The sequence below is a fragment of the Mesoplodon mirus genome (assembly GCF_964341445.2).
Source record: "Mesoplodon mirus genome assembly, chromosome: 1".
NCBI lineage: Eukaryota > Metazoa > Chordata > Mammalia > Artiodactyla > Ziphiidae > Mesoplodon > Mesoplodon mirus.
The window spans coordinates 25,652,620-25,674,375 of NC_138976.1; the positions used below are offsets into that span (position 1 = coordinate 25,652,620).

General features: G+C 49.0%; 1 protein-coding gene across 3 annotated transcripts in view; it reads left to right on the forward strand.

Moving 5' to 3' along the window:
* The window catches only part of COL15A1 (collagen type XV alpha 1 chain), a 101,558-nt gene that overhangs the window by 29,332 nt on the left and 50,470 nt on the right, over positions 1-21,756 (forward strand). For all 3 annotated transcript variants that reach the window (XM_082621440.1, XM_082621438.1, XM_082621439.1), the window contains 7 exons: positions 5,233-5,780; positions 6,934-7,008; positions 8,475-8,555; positions 13,713-13,860; positions 17,003-17,112; positions 19,557-19,712; positions 20,898-21,050. In XM_082621440.1, coding sequence (XP_082477566.1) covers positions 5,233-5,780; positions 6,934-7,008; positions 8,475-8,555; positions 13,713-13,860; positions 17,003-17,112; positions 19,557-19,712; positions 20,898-21,050 — 1,271 coding nt within the window. The remainder of the gene's footprint in view (positions 1-5,232; positions 5,781-6,933; positions 7,009-8,474; positions 8,556-13,712; positions 13,861-17,002; positions 17,113-19,556; positions 19,713-20,897; positions 21,051-21,756) is intronic.

Consider the following 21,756-nt stretch of genomic DNA (forward strand, 5'->3'; position numbering starts at 1 on the left):
AGAAACAAGCCGCTGGATGAGAGGCCCCGGTCATTCACTCCCCATGGAACCACACATTCTACAAACCTGGAGTATCCCACCAGAGAGGGATTTCTCCTCCTGTTCTCAGTAGGAGAGAGAGAGGAGCTAGAGGAAAAGCTTTCACTGGATTAAGTGGAGAAGAAAGCGAAGCTATCAGCAGGGTGCTCATGGTTTTGTTTTGTTTTTATCTTTAAACTGTGGAGGGGAGAAAAGAAATCTCAGTGGGTTGCTTGCTTTTTCTATTTCTTTTCTTTTCACTTTTTCTTCTTTCTATAGAGATGGGCTGTATTTGAGTGAGGAGAAACATGAAGAAAAGGTTTTATACTTTCTAAAAGGGGATGTAGGGTGTTAACGTCTTTAAAAATATGTAAATGTCTTTATTTTTCACATCATGTACTGGGGGTAAAATTCAAAAAGTAGAAAAGAGTATCCAGTGAAAAGAAAGTCTCCTGTCATCTCCCAGCCACCAGCACTCTTCCTTGGAGACAATCTCTGGTCCCAGTTCTGGTGTATCTTTCTAGATGTATTTAATATATATTTTAAAATGTATTTTATATATTTATGTATTAATATATGTATTTCCAACTGATAGCAATTCTATTCTGCACCTTGTTTTTCTTATATGTTTGTTTCTAGTTAATACATCTTGTTTCATATTAAAACCTAAGGAACCATACCTTTTTAAAGGCTGTATTGTATTTCATTGTATGGGTATATCAAAAGTTACTTTTTTTAATAGAAATTTATTTATTTATTTATTTATTTATTTTTGGCTGCGTTGGGTCTTCGTTGCTGCGCGCGGGCTTTCTCTAGTTGCGGCGAGCAGGGGCTACTCTTCGTTGCGGTGCATGGGCTTCTCATTGTGGTAGCTTCTCTCGTTGTGGAGCAGGGGCTCTAGGTGCACGGGCTTCAGTAGTTGTGGCTCGCGGGCTTCAGTAGTTGTGGCTCACAGGCTCTAGAGCGCAGGCTCAGTAGTTGTGGCGGACGGGCTTAGTTGCTCCATGGCATGTGGGATCTTCCCGGACCAGGGTTCGAACCCGTGTCCCCTGCATTGGCAGGTGGGTCCTTAACCACTGCGCCACCAGGGAAGTCCCAAAATTTATTATTTATTTAACCATTCCCCAAGAATTCCAAGACAGAATGGTTTAGATACATTTAGATACATTTAAACAATACTGCAATGGATATTCTTGTAAGTGCTTTATATGTCACATTTGTAACTATATCTGTTCTAAAAATTCATAAACATATAACTGCTGGGTCAAAGAGTACATAAGCACTTTTACTTTTGATAAATATCGTCAAAGTGCCCCTCCCACAGTTGTTGTGCCAGTTTACAGTCTCACCAGCAGTGCATGCGATGGTCTGTTTCCTCACACTCTTGCTAAACAGAATATTATCCAACATTCTGATCTTTGCCAATCTGATAGGGAAAATGGTATCTCCTCATAATCTTACTTTGTATCTCTCTTGCTCTGAATGAGGTTGAGTATCTTTTCATATGTTTAAGAGCCATTTTTTTTTCTTTTACTGTGGAAAGAATTTCCTGTTCTTTGCCCATTTTTCTGTTGGATTTTTGGCCTCCTGCTTATTTGTTTGTTTTGTGTATTAGCATAATTCTTCTGTTGTCTGTGATATATGTAGCAAATATTTTTGTCCAGGTTGGGATTTTATTTGACACTGTGGGGATTTATTTTTGCTATGCAGAACTTTAAAAATTTATGTGTTGTTAAATTTAATGAAATTTATAAATCTTTTTATTTTTGCCTTCTGGGGTTTGTCATACTTTAGTTTCTGTTTTATTGCAAGTTGCAAACTGGACAGAAAAAGCATTGGATTGAGAATCAGATCTGCTTTTAGCCGCCAAATCCCTTCCCTCCTTTAACCTCAGTTTTGCCTTCTTTCTGTAAACTGAAGGGGTTGGACTTCATTCATTTATTTGTTCATCTTTTCATGCATTCATTCATCAGCACTGAGCTGGATACTGGGAACACAGAGATAAATGGTGTGGTCCATGTTCTTGTGGTACAATGGGGAGAGCGACAAGTGACCCAACAGGCACCTGCAGTGTGCTGGGAGTGGAAGTGAAAGACCTCAGTGTATATTGAGGGGGCATCTGATGCGGGCCTGGAAGGAGATGTATGTCAGGAGGTGAAACAAGGGATTTCATGGGAGGGAGTCTTGGAGAATGAAGAGTTAGTTATTCTGGTAAAAATAACTGGTGGGGCGAGGTGGGGTGGTGGCAGAGGGAAGAGCATTTGACAAGGAGGGGAGGGTACCTCTGATGGCCTGGGGCACTGGAGGGAGGGCGTTGGGGATCAGAGTGTGGCTGGGTCTAGACCACAAAGGCCTCTCCAGCCAGGCGCCCAGGCTGCCATGAACCCTGAGGGCACAGATGGCCGGAGAAGCCTTCTCATCAGGGCCTCAACATGATTAGATTTGCCCTTTTGTTGAGGATGGGACAATCGTTTTCATTAGAGTGTTGTGAAATATTTTCCATGGTATTTTTTATAAAGAATACTACAAGGAGGGCTTCCCTGGTGGCGCAGTGGTTGAGAGTCCGCCTGCCGATGCAGGGAACGCGGGTTCGTGCCCCGGTCCGGGAAGATCCCACATGCCACGGAGCGGCTAGGCCCGTGAGCCATGGCCGCTGAGCCTGCGCGTCCGGAGCCTGTGCTCCGCAACGGGAGAGGCCACAACAGTGAGAGGCCCACGTACCGCAAAAAAAAAAAAAAAAAAAAAAAAAAAGAAAGAATACTACAAGGAATACTTTTGAATATCACGTAGTTTAAGAAATAAACATCATCACTGTAGTTGAAAAGCCCCATGGACCACTCCCCAAATCTCATCTCTCTATCTCCCCTAAATGTTGGCAAGAACATGCTTCTGGCGGACGTGTAAGATGGCACAGTTGCATCTTAATGATAATTAAGATAATAATTGCATCCAAAAAGAAATGATAATTATGGGATGTAATGTAGGTGTTAACTAATGCTAGGGAAGTAATCATACTGCAATACGTAATATAAGTGTATCAGATCAACACTTTGTTCACCTTAAACTTACACATATTACATGTCAGTTATATCTCAGTTTTAAAAAAATGGCACAGTTGCTTAAGAGAACAGTTTAGCTGCACTCAGTGAAGTTGCAGATGCATATACCCATATCATCCAATAATTCTACCCTAAGTGGTGGAATTACCTGCACAGGTAAGCACAAGGAGATGTGTATAAGGAAGTCCATAGTAGTAGTGGTTGTAATAGTGATGAGGTTGTAATAACCTCACTTTCCATCAGCAGAAATGTGAACTAATCCATAGTGGCTTATGTATACCCAGAGTACTGCTGTGAAGATATGAGACCTGGAACCACATGTCTCAACAGGGATAAATCTCAAAAATACAGCGTTGAGTGGGGAAAAAAAAGTTACAGAATACACGCAGCATGCCAACATTTATATGAGGTTAGTAGACAGGCACAGCAATGCTACATTCTGTTGGAGACATATAGTCATGTAGTAAACGCACAAAGGCATGCACGGGGATAATAAACACCAGGCCCCCAGAGTGGCTGCCTCTGGGGCATAGGCAGGGAGAATAGGATCAGAGAGGCCATGAGAGCTTCAGCTGTGTTGATACTTTCTTTCTTAAGTGGAGTGGTGGGCCCATGCCTGTTCCTCATGTTATTCTTGTTCTAAAAATGTTAATAATATATTTTATTTATCCCAGAATTTCCCCAAATTATCATCTCAACATGAAATCAGTCTAAACGTATTAAACAAAATGAATATCTTACATTCCTTTTTTCAAGCATTCCTTTTTCAAAATCCAGTTTGCATCTGTTGTCCCGCCTGCAGAGCTCCTGCCCGCCTCTCTCTGGGACCTGCCTTCCTACATCATCACCGCAGGTGCACAGGGGTGCACGTCACTGCAAGCCAGCCTGCAGCCTTCTCCCAGGGGACGGTGGTTGGGTGGACCAAGGCTCATGAACCTGGGGTCCTTTCCAGGCCACCACAATGGAGGCCTATTATTTCTCCCCCCAAGGGGTAGTGGTTAAGAGCACACCTGTTTAGTGGGGTGCTCTCCTGAGGGGCTTACCTTGGGCAAATTTCTTACCTTCTCTAAGTTTTCTCTGAGGTAGAATGGGGATAATAGTACCTACCCTCATGGAGTTGTCGTGAGGAGTAAATGAGCTAGCTAATGTATGTGAAGAGATTAGAGCCTGGTAAGAGTGAGAGCCGGGGGAATGTGGATGATGCTGATCATGAAGACGACAGTGACAAAAGGCGATGACGATGATACGTATTTCAGTTGTCCTAAGGTCTGGGAACACTTCATTTTGTCCCTGCTTTTCCCCCCACACCCTGAGGCACTTAAACAGTAGACCTTATTCAAAGTAAAACAAAACAAAACAAAATAAACCTATCCACTTTTTTTTTTTTTTAATAAACTTTATTTATTTATTTATTGGGCTGCGTTGGGTCTTCGTTGCTGTGCACGGGCTTTTCTCTAGTTGCGGCGAGTGTCGTTGTAGCGTGCGGGCTTCTCATTGCAGTGGCTTCTCTTGTGGTGGAGCATGGGCTCTAGGCACGCGGGCTCAGTAGTTGTGGCTCGCGGGCTTAGTTGCTCCACAGCATGTGGGATCTTCCTGAACCAGGGCTAGAACCCGTGTCCCCTGAATTGGCAGGCGGATTCTTAACCACTGTGCCACCAGGGAAGTCCCAAACCTATCCTCTTTTAAAGAAAGAAATGGGGGAAAAATCCTTAAGTTGATGGGGGAACACTGTAGGGATATTCTAGGAATATTTTTAAATGTTTTCCAAACTGCTCATCATGACTTGTTCATGGGTAACGATATCAATTCAGTAGGTTGTTTCCAGCATGTTTTTAATAAAACAAAAGAGAAAAAGAATTGTTAAACAGAAAGGAAAATATCACAGTGCCTGGTAAGTATTAAAAGTAAATAATGTTTTATGAAACATCTGTTTCACTGTTACAGATATATATTTGTCTAAACGTGCATATTGGGTGGCCATGTAAATGCATTTCTTATTGTCGGTCGTTGTCAAAAAACTTTGAAAAACAATAATTAAGCCACAACGGTGGGGTTACTGAAGGATCCCATTTCATTCCTGAATTTATTTCTTCCTCATTTCCAAGTGTAGTAGAATATATATGTGAAGCATGGCCTCCTCTCTCCCTCCCTGCAGAATTGGCTTCCCAGGGCCACCTGGACCTCACAGAGCTCATTGGCGTCCCACTGCCCTCGTCCGTGTCCTTTGTCACTGGCTATGGTGGCTTCCCGGCCTACAGTTTCGGGCCTGGTGCCAACGTCGGCCGCCCGGCCAGGACCCTCATCCCACCCACCTTCTTCAGGGACTTTGCCATCAGCGTGATGGCGAAGCCCAGCAGTGCCCGAGGCGGCGTGCTCTTTGCTATCACAGATGCCTTCCAGAAGGTCATCTACCTGGGCCTGCGGCTCTCAGGAGTGGAGGACGGCAGCCAGCGGGTCATCCTCTACTATACGGAGCCCGGCTCCAAGGTGTCCCACGAGGCTGCCGCCTTCCCGGTGCCCGTGATGACCCATAGGTGGAACCGCTTTGCCATGGTTGTCCAGGGCGAGGAAGTGACCCTCCTTGTGGACTGCGAGGAACACAGCCACGTCCCCTTCCCGAGGTCCTCCCGGGCCTTGGCCTTCGAGCCCAGCGCGGGAATCTTCATCGGCAACGCAGGAGCCACGGGGCTGGAGAGATTCACTGTGAGTCCAAGTCCTGCAGATCGGGGGGGCGCTGGACACCGTGTGACAAACACAAGCAACTATTCTTGTTATTATCTTATTCTTATGTCCTCAAAGAGGCATGTATGCTGGTGGGAAGAAAGCTAGGCCCAGAACGCAAAACCTAGATTCCAGCGCTGAATTTTCAGTGTAGCTTGATTTTAGACAGTATCTGGATTCTCTGATCTGCTCTGTGTTTTCTTATCTATAAGTAGGGATAAGAAAACCTAGGCCACAGGGTTGTGGGGTCACGTGAGCCAGCCTGTGTGAAAGCACTTTGTATGTTTTAAGGCATTATAGAAAGGGTAAGGTTTGTTATGTCCTTCAGTGATTTTATCTTTGGAAAAGGGTGGTAGTTGCATGTAGTTTCTACAAAGGTGGAATAGCTGGGATGCCAGAGTGTGAGGTAGTTTCTCTCTCTCCTTTTGGATAATGTGACTTGAAAAAAATACTGGAAAACTGATTTTGCTGTCAAAATGGGTTTTTATGAATAAGCCATTCTAAAGCAGATCCCTAAGTTACTGTAGTTATTCATTTAGTCAGCCCTTTTCTTACTGATACCTTCCCAACTGATTCAGGACAGGCCTGTGGCCTGGGGTTTGGGTTTATCTGTATTACAGTGGAAGATGGATTTTAAGAAGTTAAAATCTGATGAATAATTTTGAAACGCTTGCTTGGGGATCGTCATGGAGAACGGGCTGTCAGGTGTGGAGAGGGGAGGCGGAGTGGAAGCAGGGAAGTTGGTGGACACCTACTCTGGGGACAGGTCCTTCCAGCTGGGAAGCATTGAGCCATGGGGGAGAGACACTTTCTGGTGGGGGAGGCATGCATTTTAGGGCTCGTTGTTGACAAGCTGGGGACCTGGGGACCAGTTAGGAGGCTGCTGTTAGTCTGCGCTTTGAACACCATGCTCTCCAGGGACCTCTCTAGTTAGTGGGGCTCATATTACATTGGCCCAAGGAGAGTCCCCCTGAATGAGGACAGGCCTGGAGGTGGCTTGGTTTCCTGGTCATGGCTATGGGAGGCACTTCTCACACCTGTCCTTTCATGGCTTCTTCTCTGTTACAAAAAAGTCGTGTTTCCCATGGCTGCTTGTGCTGTAGACGTCGCCTCTGACCCCTCTGCTTTTCCCTAGGGGTCTATACAGCAGCTCACCGTCCACCGTGACCCCAGGACTCCCGAGGAGCTGTGTGAAGCTGAAGAATCCTCGGTGAGCCCCTACCTCCCCCCGGCAGCCAGAGAAGCTGGCGCCCAGGCAATTTTTCATTCCCAACGTCATGGAGTCTCTGAAATCTCTCATCTTGGCAAGCACTGCGTCAAGTCCTATTTTGGGCTTTTTGGCTTTATTATTATTTTAAAGAACTTCAGCCATGTCTTTAGTGTGTGTGGGGGAGGAGTTACGTTTCTTCTAAGGTGTTAGGTTCTTCCGTGGCCGTGCCAGTCAATGGCGTGGTTTCCAGACTTCCTGCCAAGAAAGGGTGTCAGGATTCTAAAATCAAAGTAAAAACTCTAAGACATTCTGAGTGTCAATTCTTATAAAAACAAAACTAAATTTAGCTTTTATGCTTGGCAAATGAATCAGTTCCTCAGCTGGGGGGCAGTGGTGGTGGGCAGGGGACAAAAGATGGGTCCTTTTCCCCCTCCTTCCCTCCTTCCCGCCAGAATTGACTGAGCACCTGCAAGGTGACAGACCTGGGGAGATGCTGGAGATAAAGGGATGAACTGGGAACTGTCTCTATCCAGATGCTCACACACACCCAAACTGCGGTGACAGAGCTGAGTGTGAGTGGCCCTCAGACCCAAATTCTAGAGGTCAGGTTGGGACAGGAAGGTGGGGGAGGAGGAATGGGAAGCCGGTCAGGCAGGAGCTGATGCCTGACCGGTGACAAGCAAGTGTCATCCAGATGAAGAAGAAAAGGTGTTCCTGGCAGAAGCCATGGCATAATGCAGGAAAGGCAGAGACGCGCAGAACGTGGCGTATTCCTAGAGCTTCTGCTCCTGTTTGGATGGTGTCAGCCCCAAAGCTACAATAAGCTGATGCTATTCAGTTAGTAAAAACCGCTGCCAGTGTAGCTGGAAAGCCCCTCCAAGGTGGAACTTGGATCTGTGAGAATGTTTGCTCTCCTTGAGGCTGTGATCCCAGCCTGGCGTTCCCGTGACGCTGAAAGAAGGGAAGCTTGGTGTGTATTTATTCCTTCATCTCCGTGTTGCTATTGAACAAACAGGAACAACCCAAGGGTCCACAAATAAGTTACAAAATCATGGCATACGGGTGTCTTGGCTGCCATTAGGGGGCTAACTGTGAAGACTAGGTAGCAAAGGGAGGATGTATTTCAAATGTAACGATTCCCAGTGAGGAATTCTGGTGACCGTCGTGCAAAGAGGGAGTGCCTTTTGATGGAGATTGAAGGGCACCTGGGCAAAACGCAGGTAGGTATGTTAGAGAGACTACATTGATTGTAGTTTCTTGTTTGAGCAATAACACGTGGAAGGAAACAAAAAGAATAGCCAAGACATATGCTGTCTTCTCCATCCCACTCCCTCTGTCTCCATCCACCTCCATCTCTCTCTTTCTCTTTCACACACGCACCGTTCCTCCACAGGAGTTCATTTCTATGACTCCACAGTTGTAAACTGCCCACCCCCCTCTGCCCAGCATGATTTGTCTCCACACAGGCGTCAGGAGAGACCAGCGGGCTTCAGGAGACAGACAGAGTAGCTGAGATCCTGGAAGCCGTCACCTACACTCAAGCCCCGGTGAGTACTGGGTGCTGTGCCATGTCCTCTTAGTCGACTTTTAGGGGGCTGGGCGTTATCAGAGAGTACCCAGAGTCCCGGTCTGACATCTCTGTTCTCAGAACGGTGACTTCATTAGACAGTTCAGCTGGGGAGGTTAGGAAAGCACTGGCCAATGGGCATTTTGCAAAATCCCAACTGCAGGGGAACACCGTTACCTGGGTGCCACCCTGTGCTGTGGCCACGAGAGGGCTGTCCAAAGGTGAACTTTGTGCTCTATCACCTCCCAGCTGTGTGAGCTTAGGTGACTTACTCAGCCTCTCTGAGCCTCAGCGCCTCTCCCATAAAACAATAATCAGCGTGCTATCTCGTGAGGTCCTTGGGAGGTTAGATGAGGCCATGCAGGGGCAGGTCTCGGCCCAGTGCCTGGCACAAGGGAGGTGGCCCTGAACGGTGGCTGTTGTCACATTTGCTCAGGGCTCTGGCTGTGAGAAGGAAGGTGGGGCCCCCACTCCTATGAGATGCAGAGTCCTCCCAGGAGCTCGTTTCTGGCCCCATGGGAAAGGCAGCCATCCTCCCAGTGGTGTGGGCCTCCTCCCTCCTGGGAATGTGCCCCGTGGCCGAGACAAGGAAGTGGTTTTGAAAGCACTGAATCAGACTGTGGAGACACCAAGGAGCCTGTTGTAATGAAAACAGCCAGCAGTGTCTGAGTCACTGAGCACAGAAGCTCCAGCCATCTCCTCGACTGGTCTGGCTCAGACTACAGACTCATCTCTGATAGAAGAAAGCAGGGAGCTAGAAATAAGGTGGGGGCTCTAAATTATAGACCTCCAGTGACAGAAGGGTGGGTGGTGCAGGGCAGGACCAGAGTCTGTTAGTGTGGGAGGGACTTAAAGGTCACCTCTTTCTGTTCAGATGTGTACAGAAAACTGCCCTTTGTACAAATGAGCAAACTGAGGCCCAGAGAGGGAAGGAGACTGGCCCTAGGGTGTGTGGCTGAGCTGAGGCTAGAGCACAGGTCCCCTCATGCCCCATCTAGGGTTCAGGCCGTGACCCTGTGCTGCCGGCCTGGGAGGTGTTGCAGGGGTGCATCCTCAGGACCACAGCCGATTTGGGGGTAGCTGAGATGGAGAAAGTCAAGGGTCCAAGGTGCCCGCCTAGGTGGTGACTGGCGGGTGGCTGCTCTGGGCAGTGTTGCAATCCTGTGTGCCCATCAGCCCTTGGCCACCCCACTGGCATGTCCAGGGCATAGGGCAGCAGGGCACAGAGCCGTGCTCCCCTGGGCTTTCTAGCCTGACGCTGCCCCCCAGGGTACCAGTTCACAGCTAGGAGTGAGGCTGACTTGAACAGAGAGGCTAATAACCCTAAGTGGCCCTGAGGGACGGACAGGAAAGGGGAGTGGGGCTTAGGAGCATGAGATGTCAGGGAGGGGGGTGCTGGTCAGGGAGGGCTGTAACCTTCTTTGCAGGGTGGTGGTTTCCATTCATTCCCCAGAGGAGGCACTGAGGTACACGCGAGTGAAGCGCTTTGCCCCGGGGCTGCCCAGCCTGGAGGTGGCAGAGCCAGGTCTCCAGCCTGGGCCCAGGCCGCTATCAGTCATGTCACCCCAAGCTAGGGACTTCTCCCTTTCACCCTCTCCTGGAAGGCTCCCCTCCCTGGCCACCCGCCTCCCCCTCCCCCTCCCCCTCAGGGCGGGGGAATTACCCTCTTCGGCTCAGACATTCCCCTCCCCTCTCTGTCTGGCTTCTCTCTTGGAATGAATCTCACTTCCCTGTCCTCAGCCTTTCCAACCCTGCCACCCTCCAGGACACAAGCCATGACTAGAGAACTGAATCATGGACTGCCTGAGCGCTCAGGGCCTTAAAAAGCCAGGCCGTCCTCGCCTCCTTCCCCATTTAGGGTAGGAGTCCCTGCTCCCCAATTCTTCCCCCTGCTAAGTCAGCATCTGCTGACACACCTTTCCATTTCTGGAAAGTTCTATCTTTGCCGAGTTAGAATTAATACCCTGTGGTTCTCAGCCCTGGCTGTGCATCAAAGTTCTGAGTGTGTGTGTGTGTGTGTGTGTGTGTTTATGTCTATGTGTCTGTGTGTATATGTCTGTGTGTGTATGTCTGTGTGCTTGTATGTGTTGTGTGTATGTGTGCATGTAGGGGTGTGCGTGCTGGGGGAGGGTCTTAAAAAAAGCCTCTTGCCTGGGCTGCATACGTGGACATTCAGATTCAGTAGGTCTGGAGTAAGATCTGATGGTCTGTACTTACACAAAGCTCTGCAGGTGATTCTGCTCCACAACCAGGACCTCTCTTCCACCCACAGCCAAATGCTCACAGATTCCCAACACAACACACCCTTTCACTCCTTGTCTGTGCCTTGGCTCCTGCACGTTCTGTTTGCCGGAGGGCCCTTGCCCACCCCTGTCTCTGCCTGGCCAATTCCCACTCCTTCAGGATCCGGTCCATAGCCCATCATCAGAGGCCACGGCCATGCTGCCCTCCTCACACGTGACTCTCACTCTGGCAATCCCAAGTGTCACATTCATCACAGTTAGTTGGGTCTGGGTCTGCATCTCCCCTGTAGTCCAACAGTTTAAGGACAGATGCCCTTCTTATTTACTCATTTCTATATCCTGGGGAACAGACAAGACATGGCACACAGTAGGGCCTCAGGAAATATGTGTTGAATGTGGGCCAGCAAATTACCACTTTTTTTTTTTTTTTTTTTTTTTGTGGTACGCGGGCCTCTCACTGTTGTGGCCTCTCCCTTTGCAGAGCACAGGCTCCGGACGCGCAGGCTCAGCAGCCATGGCTCACGGGCCCAGCCGCTCTGTGGCATGTGGGATCCTCCCGGACCAGGGCACGAACCCGTGTCCCCTGCATCAGCAGGCGGACTCTCAACCACTGCACCGCCAGGGAAGCCCCAAATTAACACATTTTAATTCAAAAGTCTTAAGGCTTGACATTCCCAGTTTGTCACAGGCCACACTGGTTCTCCATCCACACTAACGCCTGAAAACCAGCAGCAGCCTGTTGGAGAGAGGACACCTGACCCTGACTGCCGAGGGTCAGCTCACCAGCTCTGCCTTGAACTGAGGCTTCATGGCTGCCTTGTTGGGATTTTGCTAGAAGAGGTTTTTAGCTGAGAGGCTGGAGTTGGTGATTTCATATAACTCAGACTTTGCCACCTTGAGTTACTGAGCTCAACCCACCCTTACCTGACTGTCCTGTGTTTCCTGTACACTCACCTGCCCTACCTGCCTCATCTCAAATCCCAAGCCCCTTATAAAGCCACTTGGCTTCCAGCCCCCAGCAGTCTTGCTCCAGGCTAGGGAACCATGGTGAAGTGGCTTTCCCCAAGCCATGGCAGGGAGAGGAGAGGAACCTGCCTGGGGCAGGGGTCCTTACCGCCTTGCTAGATCACCATGCAGCTAGGGAATGGGGAGTTCTTACTTGGTCTTCTTCCCAGCCTCTCCTGGGTTGGGGGGCGGTGACTGCTTGCTGCTCCCACTATACCCCCCTGGTTCCTGCCTCACTGGGCTTCTTTAGTGCACCCTCCTGGTCTCCTGGCCTAAACTTCAACACCCCAAATCCATGCTCTCATTGACACCAGGGTGAACTCCCTAAAGTACACACCTGCCCACATCTCCCCCATACTGATACCCAAAGGGACACAGTTTGTTGCCTCTGGTTTAAGGCCAGACTTCTCACCTAAGAACCAGCCCCCTCCCTCTCTCTCCCTCCCCAGGCTTTATCCCCCTGCTTCCATCCTCGCACCCTGGCCAAGCACAGGTTGTCAGGCCCTGGCAGTGCTGTGTCCTTTCTCACCTCAGTGTCTCCTTCCATCCCTGTTCTCTGAAACTGTTCATTCTTCAAGGCTCAACTTCTTGAAGCCTTCCATCTCTGCCCTCACCCTGGAGATTTTAAGGTACAGTAGACTATATCTTTTTTTTAGTACATAAGTATTCCGTATTCATTATGGAAAAAACTACAAGTACAGTTGAGCAAAATGATAATCACCTTTAATATTAACACCCAGAGAAATCACATCTAGGGATATTGATGACAGCTACCATTTATGGGCTCATACTATGGGCCTGGCCTTGTGCCAATCACCTCCATGCATTTTATAACTTTTAAGTAGTTATTATTGGCCCCATTTTACAGAGGAGGAAGCTGAGGCTCAGTGAGGTTATATGAGTTGCTCAATATAATATAGCTAATAAGTGGAGGGCTGGGATTTGACTCAAGTTTGGTTATAGGAACTGAACCATTAAATCCTAAGTTATGGGGCGCATAAAAATCTTCTTTGTTCTGATGGACCAGAGATTCATCATTTATATACTAGGTTCTGACATTAAGGAAATAACCTTCTGTTATTAGTCAGGATAGGTAAGTGATAGGTGTGGTAAGAAATTTACCCCGAAATCTTAGTGTCTTAGTGTCTTAGTTGTTTCTTGTTCATGCCACAGGTCCCACACTGGTCGGTAGGATCCTTCCATCCACCCTAGCCCCTTGAGCTCAGAAAGTGATGAGACTACCTGACCACTCATGAGCCCTGGGTCACAGGAGCTACTCCCCGATCCTGGGTCTGGGGATGACCTTTGCTGCCCTTTATCAGGATTTCTGCCTAGCTCTCTGAACTGCTCTGTTTCCAACTGTTGGGGGTTTTGGTTTGTTTGCTTTTTCCTAGTTGTTAAAGGTGGTGAAGACATTGACTGGCTTTGGAAAAGTTACACAGAAGCTGAAGTTTCCTAGAAAGGAAACCATACCCATCTTTTTTTTCATAGGTATACAGGACCAGTGTACCTCTGGGATTGGATTTATACAGCTTTTATTGAGCACAGCCCCCTCCCTCCCTCCCTCCCTTTAACGCGTCTTTACTGAGCACCTCCTCTGTGCTGGCCTGGGATGCAGGGATCACAGGGATATGGTCTCTGTGCTCAAAGAGCTTCAGCCAAGAGTATCAGAGTCTTGCTGTAAACTGAACAAAATTTACTTACCCTAACATACACCTTTTTTAGGGCCTGGGCGGCTCAGTGATCGCCCAGGTGCACAATAGGCAGGTCTAGGTTTTCTTCTGGGTTTATTTAGCTTTTGTGGAGATAACTGTTTTCTCCAGTGATACTTACTGCCGTCTTTTCTGCTCTCCTGCCAAGTAAACCTTTGGGTCTCATTTCCCCTGCAGTCTAGAGAAGCAAGAGTTGGCCCCATAAACACACCTCCAACCGTGTCTTCTCCCTCTGAGGATGCAGAGCTTTCCGGTGAACCTGTACCTGAGGGGGCCCAGGAAACCACCAACATGAGCACCGTCCTGCACAGCAGCCCCAAGCAAGGCAAGTCCCCGATGCACCTTCATACGCCGTGGGTTGTGTTGCGTGACGACTGGGTGATGTATGTGATAGAGAGCATCTCACTTGAGCTTCCCCTCAACCCCATGAGGAAGGGACTGTAATCACCCTCTTTTCCCAAACAAGATGGGGAAATCGAGTCACAGAGAGGTTATGTCACCCAGCCGAGGCTCCACGGCTCCTAAATGGCAAAGCCGGCGTTTAATCTTGGATGCCAGAACTTTTAACCCCCAGACTCCACCCCTCCAGAAGGGCCTGGGGTGTGAAAAGCTTGTGATAATTGTGGCTGCTTATTAAATACCTACTGTGTGCCAAGTGTTTACATACTTCCCCTCCAATCCTGACAACATGTCTACTAGTCGCTAGTATTAGCTAGTATTTTACAGATGGAAAAACCGATGCTTGGAAAGGTGAGTGACGTGCCCACAGTCACACAGCTAGTGATTGGTGGGACTGAGTCAGCGCCCAGGCCTGACTCCAGAATCCCTACTCTTTCGGGCCTTGGCCACAAACTCGCCGACTCTCTGAGGATCAGGCCATCTAAACTCTTGTTGGCACATGTGGGAAACTAATGGATGGCCAAAGAGGGGCAGACACCCAGGAGGTCATTGGCAGGCCCTGGGGGCAGTGCTGGCCTCCTGACTACCCATCCAGGGCTCTCGCCCCTGCCCGGCCATACAGAGGAGCCCTGGCAGAAGCCCAGGATCTGACGGGATCCCCCAGGCAGCAGCATGGCCGGAGATCGGCCTGCATTTTCTGCCCTTTATCAGAGGGGTAACCATTCAAAGTGAAGTTACAGCCAGCACCAGAGCACTGAGATTTAGGTACAAGGTCAAAAACAACCCAGACTGCCCACATTCACATGTACAGCCCTGGAATTGGTGACACAGAAAATTTAATGACCCAGAGACATGATCATGGTGTACTCCACAAGAAAAGCAGCTTTCCAAACTATATGTGTGCTGTGACCCTAAATTTGAATATATGTTATTTAGATCTATTTATATGTAACCATGTAGAGCAGTGTGTGTGTGTGTGTGTGTGAGAATAATATACAACAAAATGCTGTGAGTGGTTATATCTCGGTGGCAGGATTGTAGGTGGTTTTTATTTTCTTTTGTACTTTGGTATTTTATGTCTTCTAAAATCCTATGTATCATTATTCCTTTTACTTCTGCCCTCAGAAAATGAATATTATTTTAACAACTAAACTTGGGAAGTCTGTCTGTGAGAGAAGGTATATAGTACTGAATAGAAAAAAATTGTATAATAATTTAATAAAGTTACAATACCAGCAAGGAGTCAGGGTGTAGCTGTGGAAAGACTGCTGGATGAGACCCTTTGGACGGAAACCCTGCTCAGACACCTCTTTGCTGTCGGGCGTGGGCAAGTTGCTCAGCATTTCCAAGCTTTGGATTCCTCCGCCGTCCACTGTGAGCGTCCACAACCCCTGCCTCCCGGGTGGATGAGAGGACTGAATGCTGTGGCTGCCGGTGTGGAAGTGGTTTGCGAATTGCACATGCTGCTCTCCTGGGGGGAATTAGGATCTCAGAGCGAGGGGCTAGGAGGCGAGGGCCTCCCCTAGACTGAGGGGTGAGTGCATAGGAGGCGGGACCCAGCCTAAGCACAGCTCGCCTGTTCCCCGGCATCTGCCAGGTTACTTCTGTGGCAGACAGAAGGCCAAGCCGAAACAGCAGAGCTGGCTAGAGATCCTCATGCTCGCTGAGCAGACAGCTCAGTGGGGAGGAAGGGGCTGAACCCCGAGCCCTGTCCCTGGCTAGGGAAAGCCTCCCAAGAGTTTTATCCCAAGGGTCCCTGACACCATCTTGGCATAGGACCTTGGTCACCCCCGCCCCCCACCTCCGTCTTCCATGGGGTGGGGACTCAGAGGCCTGGGGTCCCTCTGCCTGCTAGCACAGCACCCCCTGGTGGTCAGAGCAGGGAGGACGAGAGAGCGGTGAGAGACTGACCGACCACTCCTGGGCATTCAGTCTTTTAAGTGCATGTGGGCTCAGGGTCCCTTGAACAGTTCAGCACCTCCCCCTCGACAGTGTCCTTACCATGGGACGCACATGAGCACAGTGTGTGTGGAAAGGGCTGGCTTCAGGGCCCCTCGCAACCTCTTATGTGGGACCTTGTTCCTCCTCTGCAAAACGGGGTTAATAATCACAAGGTGCTAGTGTGCAGATCAGAGCAGGACACACACCGTGGGGTGATAGTGGGGCTACTGAAAACGTAGGATTCCTGCCTTGGTTCTGCCCACCTGCTGCGAGGTGGTATGGAGGTGCTTGTGGGTAGGACAGATGGGCCAGCCAGAGACTTCCAGGAGGCAGTGCATGGGATGTGCTTAGCCTGCAGCCCAGCCTGTAACAGGCAGGCATTCATGTTAGTATAATGTCTTTTTCTTTGCTTTAGGACTCCATTTGTTTTTTTAAATTGCAAAAGAAATATGTGCTTGTGGTAACAGTTCAATCAATGCCTAGTTGTATGAATCAAAAAAATAGTTTCCTCTGCTGTCCTCTGGAAGAAACCAATACTGTTAAGTACTGTGGTTTAGCCTAGTATGTGTGGTATATCTGCACACACATATATACATAATTATCTATACATTTTATATGTTATATATAATAGTATATTAATTATATAATGATGATAAAACATGCATTCTCATATATAGTTTTTCTTCCTTTTACGAATGTAGAACCACACTGACAATGAACATTTATCCTTTGCCAACTACATGTCAGGCACTCTCCTCAGTGCCTTTCTTGCCTTAGTTTATTTAATCCTTGTAACACATAATCCTCAAAATGACCCTAGGAGATAGGAATTATGATCCCCTCTTTATAGGCAAGGAACCTGAGCCACAGGGTAAATGCCTTGCCACAGGTCACATTCCTAGTAAGCGGCAAAGCAGGGTTCTCACCCTATAGTTGATGCCAGAGCCTGTGATCGAAACCACCATGTAATACTGCCTTTCGTTGTCCGGTTTTCTGCAGCATTTTTTCCCTCTTAATCCTGTGTTATGGACATCTTTTCAAGTCATAGGTGAAGAGAGACCACATTCATTTTGCAAACTGCATTTGCAAAATGCAGTTATTAAGTGCAGAATGCCTGCTTCCTGTAGGGTCTGGTGAGATCCTGAATGACACACTGGAGACAGATGATACTGTGGACGGTTCCCCCATTACTGACACTGGCTCGGGGGATGGGGCCTTTCTTCATGTCATTGAAGAGGTGAGTGAATGGTAAATTTCATCTGAGTCAGTAGTACATTTGCTTGCTTATTTCAGACTTGATGGTGACTTGTCTTGGGCACCATAGAGAGTCACAAGGGTTTTAGTTGAATATCAGAGAGATTGCCTCCCTCCTGCTGGTACAGAGAAGGCGGGAGTCCCAGGGCCCCAGAGTCTCCCCAGGGATGCACCAGGACAGGGGAGGAGAGGCAGGTCCTCAAACCTGCCCTTGTTGTGAAGATGCACAGCCTCTTCTGCCCTTTGAGCCCCTTCAAGAGAGAATGAGATTAACTGCAGGTGCGTTTGCTCTATTGTTTGGTAATTGGCTTTTACACTTGCAAAGCCAGTTTAAATGCTGGACATGGGAGGGTGCCAAATTAGAGCAAATTATGTTTCTCACCTGTGGCCTCTGCTAAAAACCTTGTGTCAGCTCATTCTTTCCCCTATCCTGGGGTGAAAACTCAAGACACTTCTCTCCTCTCCCAGTTACTATCTGGTAACAGCCTATTTTCACAGGTATTTCCAAAATCCCTGCAGCATAATATCAAAAATTCAATAAAAATACAAATATAACCAGGAGCCAGGCAGGGAAGGAAGCATAGTTAGGGATATTTCCTCTCTGTTTTCTTACTTCTTTCTCCTCCCTCTCATCACTCCCCCACCCCCGCCCCGCCCTGCCCCGAAAGTCTGGCCCACCTGGAGAAAACAACACAGTTTTATGTGGCTGGTCAGACAGTGATCTGGGCCTTTTGTGGGGAAGATATCTGGTTGCTGGAACATTCTCTCACGGGGGCTTTTGTGATTCCTTAGGGGTCCTCCTGCAGGGAATCTAGGACCCAAGTCCTTTTTTGGCCTTTTAACTTCCGCCTGGGCTTCCACCCCGTGCTGGTCACCCTGATCCTCTAGGGGGCCCTTTGGGTGGGAGTCCATCTCCAGATGGCTTTCGTTGGCTCCCTTTGGAAGGGTCATATCAGTCAATCACCAGGAAAACAACTGCAGGGCAGATATCTCTGTCTCTCTCTCTTGACTCAGTCTGGATGGCTCCCTGCTTTTGCCTGTGGTATTTCCCTAGAGGGAATCAAACACCAGTCCCTTTGCCTCCCAAAGTCCAAACACTACATACCCAGCTCACCAAATGGTTTGCGGTGGGGGCCAGGGGGGAGCCACAGCACACAGAAAATTGTCTCCAAAGGAATTCTTACAAAAGTCTCTAATCACTCAACCCCTAAATGAATTCTTTACCTTTTCTTACATAGCCTAAGGCAGGTGGTGGGCGAATGCTGATAGAACTGATTCCATTTCATTGTCTCTTTGCCTGTCCCATGTAAGTCGTCTGGCTCCTTTTTTTAGAACACGGAGGTTACCTGAGGCTTATGGAATTATACTTTGGGGCTTTAGCTGACATTGAGTCAGAAAAAAAATCTCATTTTAAAATCCTATGACATCATCTTTTCTCTGTTTTGGGGGGACAATAATTCTGTAAGGATTTGATGTTATATGGAAAAATGGTTCTATAGGCCAGTAAGTTTGGGGAATGATCCACTCTGTATTCTTCTTACAGAGAAGGCTCTGAGAAGTCCTTCAGCAAAGAAATATGTCTGACTCTGATCAGCCTAGTGTTTGTAGTATCCAAAAGAACTACATTTTGGGGGGGGGGTGTTCCCTTGTGGCCTAGTGGTTGGGATTCCAGGCTTTCACTGCCAGAGCCAGGGTTCAATCCCTGGTCGATCCCGCAAGCCATGAGGTGTGGCTGAAAAATGAAAAAAACCCCAAAGAACTACTTTTTCCAGCAAAATGAAGCAAAACCCCACCCAAATTTTTTTAAAAAACAAATCTTTGTGAAACTGAGATAAAACATAGTCAGTTTGGTGACACCAACAGCCAAAGCTGCTCTCTGTTGCCATTTCCTGCATCTGCTGTGTAACCTTCAGAGAATCTGCCTGTGAATTTCCCGTGGAAACTGAGTCACAGGGAAAGAGAGGGGTGTCCAGTCTGGAGAAGGCTGAGGAGGGCGGGGTTGCCGCCTGTGTACCTCTGAAACACCATCGTGGACGAAGACACTTGCCCTGTTCTTATGGCTCCTGGATGCGCACGTAGGGGAGGTCACAGGGAGGAAGACAGGTCTAGATTGAAGTGTCTAGCGCTATAGCAGGAGGCATAGCTATATGCGTCTCAGGAGGCACTGATCTCCCAGTCACTGGTGTGGCAAACAGATGCTTGGAATCACATGGGAGACACACGTGCCTTGCAGTCTCTCCTGCCACAGGGATTCTGGGACTGTTGTGGAGCTGGGGTAACATCACAGATAACAAAGTGCCTTGAGGAAAGAAGCTACAGAAATGCAAGCTGCCGGAGGGCACAGGCAGTCAGTCTTCTCCAGCCACAGCCACCTTGATCGGGGATATGGGCAAGTGACGTGGTCCCTAGTGATGGCTTTGTTCCCAGGGTCCACATATGGAAGAAGGTTCGGCAGCAACAGCAGCAGGTGGGGAGGCCGAGGTGTCCATCAGCACTGCCAGGGAAGCAGAGGCCGGAAGTTTGCCCACCGAAGGACCGACCCTCTCCATATCCACTGAGCACCCTGGGGAAGGGCTCACTCTGGTAATTAGCTCAGAGTACATGCTCCGCTTCACTTGCTTCTGGAGTTTGGTGGCGTCTCAGGTGGGAGCAGTCACTGGCCTTCCTCACCTGTTTGCAAAGGACAGAGTGACAGCCTCGTGCAGCCGAGTCCCAGTAGACACTGATTTGGAGGCCGAGGCCTCTGTTGGCTCATTCAGCAGGTGTTTGTGGAGTGCTGTGCTGGGCTCCAGGTGAATAGGATAGACCCAGCTCCTGGGAACAGAGAAGGAAGAGGGACAATAGGAGAAGCACAGGAGAGCATCAGAAGGGGCCCAGAGCCCAGACTCGGGGGGCCAGGAAGCCTTCCTGGGGAAAGGAGGCTGAAGGCGAGACCAGGGGGATGCTTAGAAGTGATGGGGTGAACCGTATGTTCGGGAGGTGGACCAGCAGCAGCAAAGGCCTGGAGGCATCAACGGGAGCACACAAAGACCTAAACAAGCGCAGCGTGCCTGTGGGGCCTGGTGTGAGCAATGGGGAGGGGAAATGTGGCTAGAGAAGCCTCTGAGACCATGGACGCCGTGAGACGGAGCCTGAGTGTCCAGCAGAAATGGGAAGTCACTGAAGGGTATTTTTTTTTCCAGATTTTATACATGCTCTTTAATTTCAGCTTTCAGTAAAGCATGAGTGACCTCAAACTCAATTATTTGATCTTAGCTCATTTTCCTTTAAATAATATATAACTTTTATTTATTTTTGCTCTCATTTTTATTTATTTATTAAAAATTTTTTTTTATTGGAGTGTAGTTGCTTTACAATGTTGTGTTAGTTTCTGCTGTACATACAGAAGTCATACAGAGTGAAGTAAGTCAGAAAGAGAAAAGCAAATATATATCAAGGCAATATGTGGAATGAAGGGTACTAAAGCAGGAAGTGATGTAGTCACGGTAGGATCTTAGAAAGATTGGGGGAAGCAAGCCTGGAGGCGGGGGGAGGGGGGTGGGTTTGGAGGCTGTGTCTAGGTCTGGGTCAGGGGTGGTGTTTTCTTGCTCTGGGAGTGGCCAACGATGTCACCTCCTGCCAAGAGTCCCAGTGAGTAAAGGCCTGGAAAGCATCCATTGGATCTGTCACCACAATGATCAGTAACCTCGGGGAGGGCAGTTTTAGCTTCCCCTGGCCACAGCACAGCAGATCAGTGATGGGGCCCCTTTGTGATGTCTTCCTATTCAGGGTCCAGATAACGAAGAAGGTTCAGCAGCGACGGCAGCAGGGGAGGCCGAGGTGCCCGTCAGCAGTGCCGGGGAAGCAGAGGCCAGCAGTGTGCCCACCGGGGGACTGACCCTCTCCATGCCCACTCAGGACCCTGGGGAAGGGGTCACTTTGGTAAGGAGTATAAAGTGCTGGAAGGTTGAGGTCACAGCTAGGAGCGGATCCTGGCCTTCTCAGGGGGCCGGTCTCCATTCTGTTCAGCAAATCCAGAAGAACCTGCATGGGGAGGGGACACCTCTCTGACCAAATACTCCCTCAGAGGTGGAGTCTGCCGGTGCCTGGTGAGTGTACTGTGGGCCCTGGAGGCGTGGGGACAGTACAGGCTGACAGCCCCAGTGGGCCCGTGGGGAGATGGGTGAGTCAGTGGGGTGGGAGTGAGTTCCAGGGCTGATGCAGGGGTCGGGAGCCAGGGTGGAGGAGTGCTGGGTGTGAGTGGAGGAGGTGATGGCGGGCACAGCCATGCCCGTTTCTGGGCGCAAGCACAGGCTGTCAGAGCTCAGTGGAGGGTCCAGGTGCAGGAAGGCCCTGGCAGGGTCCAAGGGCATGGCCAGGACTTCTCAGCCCTCTCCTCAGGCCTCACAGAGACACTGCTCCCAACTCCTGAAGACAGGATGCAAGTGTCCTAGGACACTCAGGCTCAACAGATTCAGACGTAGACTCCTGTCTCCACTCCTTCTGTGTTCCCATCTCAGATAATGGAACCATCATCCCCCAGCTGCCTAATCCAGAATTCTCTTCCCTCTTCCTTACTTCCACGTTCTGTCACGCGTCAAGTCTTGTTGATTTTTCTACCTCAGCACATCACAGATCTGCCTCCTAC